The 7,944-nt window shown below is 31.8% G+C and overlaps 1 protein-coding gene and 1 non-coding gene across 2 annotated transcripts in view; one reads left to right on the top strand and one right to left on the bottom strand.

The window, feature by feature from the left end:
• The window catches only part of Cbr-acr-18, a gene marked incomplete at both ends in the record, with an annotated part of 5,945 nt that extends 2,818 nt beyond the window's left edge, over positions 1–3,127 (bottom strand). Inside the window, 6 exons of the mRNA XM_045238458.1 lie at positions 141–271; positions 313–414; positions 1,791–1,915; positions 1,967–2,105; positions 2,384–2,670; positions 3,047–3,127. Coding sequence (XP_045096530.1) covers positions 141–271; positions 313–414; positions 1,791–1,915; positions 1,967–2,105; positions 2,384–2,670; positions 3,047–3,127 — 865 coding nt within the window. The remainder of the gene's footprint in view (positions 1–140; positions 272–312; positions 415–1,790; positions 1,916–1,966; positions 2,106–2,383; positions 2,671–3,046) is intronic.
• Positions 2,274–2,345, top strand: CBG28647. The gene has a single exon. It is a non-coding gene (tRNA).
• Positions 3,128–7,944: the final 4,817 nt, after the last annotated feature.

Raw genomic sequence — 7,944 nt, 5'->3', positions numbered from 1 at the left:
AAAATGTCTCCCTCACCGCACTCTCTCGCGCTGAAACTTTAATCGCTTGTAACTCCCTTCAAAATGGTCTGTTTTTAATGAACTTTCTTGATTTATAAGTCAAATTTCATTTTAAACATTTCTACAGTAATACAACTTACTGATAATAGCCATGGAAAGCAGGGCAGTGACTCCAAGAGAAACTTTCTCTGTGTTCTCCCCAGTTGTAGAATGAGGTGTGAAAAAACCAACAATGGTAACAACTGTGATGAAAGCAGAGGGGATAACCAAGCTGTAAGGGATACTGTAGATACAGTAATTATTTAGACTTACCTGAATATATAGTAGCTTGGTGATCGTCGCAGGACCATGAAATAGGTGACATCGGGAAATGGGTGGGGGCAGCAATCGTAGATTTTTTGATAGATTTTTACTCTGGAAAATTTTTGAAAAGTTTTCAAAACCTTTTTTTTTCTGAAATTTCACTTTAAAAATTCCAAAAAACCCGAAGTTTTTGCAATTTTTTTTTTCAGAATTTGAATTTTAAGCTCTAAATTCGTCTTAAACCCCTTTGAAATGCTTTTGTAATACTCTAAAAAGAAAACAAAAAAGTTTGGAGCTAACAAGGGAACCATGTTTAGCCTTCATCTCAGAATTTTTTCTAAATTTGCTCATTCATAGATTCAAATACGGGCTTTCTTGTGTTGTATTTGGTTTTCTGCACAAATTTCTAAAAGTCGAGTTATGGGCTTTTTAAGTGATTTCAGTACTAATTTCTCACTTTTGGAGTGAGTTTTTGAAAAGGTTAATGGGAGTTTTTTGGCATTGTTTGAGTGTCAATCGCCATTTTGAAGGTTTCTCTACAATCTGACAAAGTTTCCTCATTTTTCAAAAAAAAAAAATTTGTTTGAAAAATTTTTTTTGCGAAATTTTCAATTTTTCGAAAATTTTTTAAATGGGCTAAAATGAATTTTAAACGCATGGAAATGATAAAATGAGTCTTTTCACAAGATTCTGTAGCCTATATCCGTTTTGAAATCCCAAATAAGTGATTTCTTCCGAAACTCCAATGAATCGTAGTCCTTCGAAAATCACCCAATAGCACTCAAATATTGTGAAAACATAGAATTACATACTTCTTGACTGATTTATAACAGTTCCGCAACTAATATGATCTTATCGGGGGGATTTCGACTGACATTTTGAGTAGATAAGGTTTTCGAAACAAGTTCAAAATGAATTTTTCTCTCAAAATATATCGCTTTTTTCGAGGTTTTCCCTACTGAAATAATAGAGCAAACATATTTTTGATTTTCAAAAAATGCAAAGTGTTCCTCCAACATCAAAGAAGAAAAAAAGAAAAACGAAAATGGACAGTGACGGAATCGAACCCGAAACTTATGATTCCTATGGTGGAAGTGGAAGGGAAGGAGGAGAGCAAAAAAACAGCATATTTTCAGATGGAATTTTCTCGACTTCTAGAAATTTGTGCAGTAAACCAAAAACACCACGAGAAAGCCCGTATTCGGAACTATGAATGAGCAAATTTAGAAAAAATTCTGAGAAGAAGGCTAAACATGGTTCCCTTGTAAGTGGAATCGAACTTGGGAGTCATCGTTTCAAAAATAAGACTACTACCACTGCACCACAGCATCGCACAGGGAAAGGTCCATCACAAGGCGTACAAGAACGGGGGAAATTTGGTGGACGCCGCGGGCGTGGTGGTGAGAGAGGAAATTTTTGAAAATGAGAAAAATCAAATTTTTTGAATTTTACAAAAACAATTTTTCCTAAATTTTTTCAAAAAGTACCTGAAATCTGTCAATCCCCATTCGGTATTTCTTATATATAACTCCAAATTGTCGGTTTTCGGTGTTGCAGACAAGTCTAGTTTGCTTCCATCCATACTCCAGGAAGCAAATGTGACGAAGCAGATCTGAAATTTTGAATTTTTACATTTTAAAAAATTTTAAAGGAAAAAAATTACCTGTTGATCAAATGGAAACTGTTGTAGGTTCAAATTACAGCTAATATCTGTAATCATGGATCGAAAAAGCATAACTCTTCCAGTATGGTCCACAATCGCATTTGTTTCCATTTCATTTTCTTCTACATTCATGTTTGCNCTNAAAAAATTCATTATTTCCNAATTTTTTTGTTAATTTTTTNAAAATTCCTCCCCCCAAAATTTCCCCAACACACACACTCCTCACTTCCCCTNTCCATCCTCGCTTGGTCTCTCCACCACCGCCTCGCCCTTCCTTTATAAACTCTTTCTGCCTCTGTCTCTCTCGGCCCACTTAGTATAGTGGTTAGTACTCCACGTTGTGGCCGTGGCGACGCTGGTTCGATTCCAGCAGTGGGCAACTCTTTTTTGCTTTCTTTTTTCGGGTTGGCTACTCACTTATTATACACCAGCACATCTGGTTTCCATATTTTATGCGCTGGAACATGAATTCTTGTCAGATTTCCAAACTTTTTGGGGTCCCAAGTGAGCGTTTCATCTTGCCAATATAGTTCCAGCCAACAATAGATATTTACAATTTGATCTCGCTCATCGACTTTCAGAATTTGTTTCAGCCAAAATTTGATTTCCACTTTCAGCGTTTCGGATTCATTTCGAACTGGACGAATTTCCTTGACATAGTCCAAAAACAAATGTTCATACAAGTTTCGCATAGGAGTTCGCGCCTGGAAGTTGAGTTTTTGTTTGGTGGCCTAGGAATTCAAATTTTTGGATTTCTAGGCCACCTGTGAATATTTTTTAAAAAATTCTCGTTTTCAAATGAAGATTCTGATCAAATTTGAGTTTGAAAGCTTAATTTTCAACCGAGTAATGCTAATTTGAACTTTCTGGCCTAGAAATTTCAGACCGGATGGCCTGTGGCCTAGGAAACCCCAAAACTTGTATTTTTAGGCCACTTGTTAGAATAGAAAAAAATTCCACTTATTCATAAGTTTCCTATCCAAATTTGAGCTTAAAACCTTGATTTCCAGCCAAATTACGCTAGGTTGAACTTGCTGACTAGAAATTTCCAGGTGGCCTGGAAATCCGAATAATCCTTACCGGATGTGACGTGGCGATGACGTGATGAGAAGAGGGGGATAAAATATGCCATAGAATTAGAAAGCAGGGATAGAGAAGCATCTGGAATATGAAAAATAAAAAATTTCAGAAAAACTGTTTTTGCTGAAAATTCTGAACATTCTGAAAAACAAAAAAAAGAGGAAATAATTTTTCATAAAGAATAATATGGTCATTAAATTTTCATTCAAAAAAATGATCTTTGGAAATTGAGAATTCCTTGAAGAAAGTGCAAATTTGCTCTAATGAGAAAAGCAAATATGTTTTATAAGACATTTTTATATTCATTTTAACAGGCTAATTACAAGGATTTCAAAAATATAATTTTTTTAAAATTTAAACAAAAATGAAGAGAGTTACGATTTTTTGAAAAAATTTGAAAATGTACAAACTTTCACTTTTTTTTTGAAAAAATCTGAAAAAGTTCCCGGATTAGAAATTTTGAAACATAACACTATTAAAAGTATAAAATGACCGAAAATCGTTGGAAAATTTATCTGGGGTTTTCCCAAAAAAAAGAGGAGGATTGGAAATTGTAAATTTAATTGGCTCACGGAGCATTTTTTGTGGTCCCTTTGGGGGAAAAATACTAGGAAAAGAGAGAGAGAGAGAAAAAAAGGGAGAGAAAGAAGTAGTGGTCAGTTGGGAAGAGAAAAAAAAATCAGGTTTTTGAAAAATTCGAAAAATTTAAAAATTAAAATTTCCAGAAAATTTACTTTTATGTCTCGAACTTTGTCCATTTTGAACCAACTTTTACGAATTTTCGGCTTAAAGAAGGCCAGACACGAAAGTCTACGGGGTTTTTTCGGGGCGAGATCATGTATTCTGACGGAAAATCGTGCGATTGCGACCAATGCGCGCTACTTGACGAGCATTTATTTTTTTAGAATACACTAGATTTCTTCACTGTTTGGCACTTACTCCCGACTTTTTCTCGTTATTCGGCCATTCTAGGATGTCGCCGCATGAAAACAGAAAGAAAAAAACGAAAACACACACATGGGAGTCGAACCCGCGATGCACGGTTGATAGACAAGCGCGCTCTCCTTTACACCACACAGCGCTTGTCGGCTTCTGCCTCTAAAACGATTATGAAACGAGGAGTGGGCGCCGCTTGGAAGAACGGTCGCGTTATAGCTTGTACAGTAACATTGAGTCATGGTTTTGTGTTCATTGTTATTTTCTGACTGTACTGTTGCATATATAAAAAAAAATAGAATTTTGAAAATTTTCATGTCAGGCCTCCTTTGAAATGTCCGACATTTTTTTGTTGACATTTTTTAAGTACATCAAGGTTTTGAAATTTTTATGTAATCGTAATTAAATTCATTTTCATCCGATATTTTATGATTATTGTCTTAAAATGTCTGAAATCGTTTCTGAATTGTTTTTGAATTGTTTTTGAAAACATTCATTTAAAAATTTGACGAATTTCACGTAATTCAAGCTAAACATCACAAAAATCGAATGGAAATGAAGAAATTCCTGAAGATTTGAAAATTTAAAGAAATCGATTTTCGATTTTCGGCTGGAAAAGTTTGGAATTGCTTTTTCCAAGAAACTTTAAATTTTTTTTTTTGAAAATCTAAAAAATTCCAGTCATTTTGAGCCTAAAATCATTTAAATCAGATAGCTTTATTCATTTCAACCAATTTTTATGAATTTTGGCTAGAAATGTCTGGAATTGTTTACAACAGTTTTGTGAACGCACTAAACAAAATATTGCAAAAAAAATTTCAAACATTTTAAGCTAAAAATTGCAGAAATCGGATAAAAATTAAGAAATTTATGAGCGAAATTCTATAACGTGGTTCATTTTCAACCGATTTTCATGATTTTTGGCTTAAAATGACTGGAATTCTTATTGTGTGTTTTTGTGAATACGTTCATTGAAAAATTTGGCAAATTCCAGAAATTTTGAGCCTGAAATCAAGAAACTTGGCTGAAAATAAAGTTTTTTTTGGAGAATTTCAATTTTATGGTTTGTTCAAAATAATTTAAGCTGAATTATATTTTGGAAAATATGTCAAATTCTATTTGAAAATAAAAAATATTCTTGGGAAAAATTTGTTTCGGAACATGATTCTTTATTTTTTGGTTGGTCCCATGAGAACAGAAATCAAAAAAATTTTGGCTCAGTTTTTTTTTTTTTTTTTTGAAAAAAAGATCACAAAGTTAACATATTTTTTTGAATAATAAGCAAAAAAAAATTCTAAAAATCCAATAATTTTCAAAAAAGCTATTCAAAATAAGTAGATTTTTAGCAAAAACATCTTTAGAACTAGCGTCATTATTGAGAAAATACTAATTAGGCACTTTAGTTTATTTGGCGGGAATTTGAATTTTTTTCGAAATTTTTTCTGAAAAAAAGCATCGGGTGGGAGGAGTCGATTCAATTATCCACATTTGAAAAAACGGGAAAAATAGGGAAAAGGTTGAATAGATGATGATGGGAGAAAATGAACTGAAATCGATCAGAAATCGAGGAATTTTGAAAAAAAAAACAATTTCAGTTTTTCAAAATTTGTTCTCTAAACTCTAGTATTGTGAAACTGCAAGTTCTAAAAATAAGACAATCTTTATGCTTCTGTTTTTCCATTGTTTCCCGAAAACCCAAAAAATTAAAATTCCAAAAAAAAATTTTTTTGTAATTTTTCAACTTTTTTTTCCCCGAAAAGTTATGCTGTTCTAAAAAAGAAGTCATGTGAAAAAATTCGAAAAAAGAAGACAAAAGATAAAAAAGATGTCCTGGAAGTGACACTTTTCGGGAAAAAAGACTTTATGTTAAAAAATTCAAAAATTCAGAAATTCAAAAATTCAAAAATTCTAATATTCTAAAATTCTAAAATTCTAAAATTCTAAAATTCTAAAATTCTAAAATTTTAAAAATTCGAAAATTCGAAAATTCAATAATTCAAAAATTCAAAAATTCAGAAATTCAGAAATTTAGAAATTCAAAAATTCAGAAATTCAAAAATTCAGAAATTCAGACATTTAGAAATTCAGAAATTCAAAAATTCAAAATTAGAAAAAAAAACTGAAAAATCTGGAAATCCTGGAATCTTTGAAACCAAAAAAGTGATGAGTACTCAAAAGACACAAAATCCTGAACTAGTGAAAAAAAGCGGGAAGATAAATTGAGTAGTAAATAAAATGAAATTGAGTTTTTTGAAAAAGAGTTTGGATATTTAAAAAAGAAAAGAAAAAAGGGAGGAAAAAATGAGGAAATGAAAAAAATGGGTTGGAGAGGAAAGGAAAAAGAAAAGCGAAGAGATATTTATCTTCTACTATGAACAATAAATCATTCAAAAATATTTGAAATGAGCTTAATTTTTGAAATTTATATTAGGAAAATTTTTTTTAAATTTTGAAATCTGAAGATTCCAGGGTTTTCAGATTTTTCAGATTTTTTTTTCTAATTTTGAATTTCTGAATTTTTGAATTTTTGAATTTCTGAATTTTTGAATTTTTGAATTTCTGAATTTTTGAATTTTTGAATTTTTGAATTTTTGAATTTTTGAATTTTTGAATTTTTGAATTTCTGAATTTTTTAATTTTTTAATTTCAGACTTTCAGAACGAAAATTTTTTTAAAAATTTTTGAAATCTGAAAATTACTTTTTCGGTTTTTCGAAAAAAAAATAACTCTCATTCTTTCAGGATCATTTTTTTTCGAATCAATTCAATCGGACATGATAGAATAACTCAAGAACTACAAATTCGTACTATTTGGAATACTGTTTCCTGTCGATGAACAAAGTGACAAGCCTTGAAAATTGTGACCGTGTAGCTGAGACGGTTTTTGGTTTGTAACTTTGCTCATAGGCAAAGTACAGTACTCCAAGTAATGTCATTCTGTAGTTCTTGTGTTTTTCTATCATATCCAGTTGAATTGGTGAAGAAATACAGATTGAAGAGAAACTGATACATTTTTTATAGTAATTCTCAATGTCCTATAAAAGGTTCGAAACCAAAAACCGTCTCAGCTATGTGGTTACAGTTTTCAAGGCTTGTAATTTTGTTCATCGACAAGATACAGTATTCCAAGTAATACCAATCTGTAGTTCTTGAGTTCTACTATCATTTCCAATTTAGTTGGTCCAAAAGTAATGATCCTAATGAAACTGGTCTCGCATCAATTATTGTAATTGATACCGCGTAGCTAAAAAAGCCTTTGTTTACTGTATTTTTTTGAAAATTGTTTTAAAAGGTCTGTCTCTGAACATTGAAAAGTCCTATAAAAATGTATCAGTTTCTCTTCAAATCTGTTTTTCTGTAGTTATTGAACGCACTGTAGGCAAGGTACAGCAATCCTAATAGTATCACTTTGTAGTTCTTGACTTCTTCCGCCTTCCTCTCCCTTGAAAACCATTAGGTCTATTCGCGGTGTCCGCGTGGCGCAATGGGTGAGAGAGATGGCCATGGAGCTGAAGATTGAAAAGTTCGATTCCTTTGAAGGCTAAACTATTTTTTAGCTAATTTTTTTCCGAAAATGGTGCATTTGATCTCAAGTTTCTCAAAATTGCATAGATTTTCATCCAAAAAATTTCAGAGACATTCAAAAAAGAGGGACTTTTCTTCTTTTTTTTTGCTCATTCCAAAACGATATCTATATCCAGTTAAATTGGTCAAGAAATACAGACTTGAAGAAAAACCGGGGAAAAATACAGTAGTCAAAGATTTCTTTTTTTAGCTTCGCGGTATACACCAAAACCGTTTATCGAAGATTTTTAATTATTTTTCCTTATTTTTCCACTTAAAAGAAAAACGGAACCTCACTTTAAAGGTCCATTAAACTCGTTTCCCCCCAAAAATGATTTTTCTGGTTTTTTCGGAAAAAAAATTTCGAAAAAAAATTCTTGAAAACGTGTTAGGGACCAT

This window comes from Caenorhabditis briggsae (assembly GCF_000004555.2).
Source record: "Caenorhabditis briggsae complete genome, chrV, whole genome shotgun sequence".
In the NCBI taxonomy this organism is placed as follows: Eukaryota; Metazoa; Nematoda; class Chromadorea; order Rhabditida; family Rhabditidae; genus Caenorhabditis; species Caenorhabditis briggsae.
This window is presented reverse-complemented; position numbering and strand designations above follow the sequence as displayed.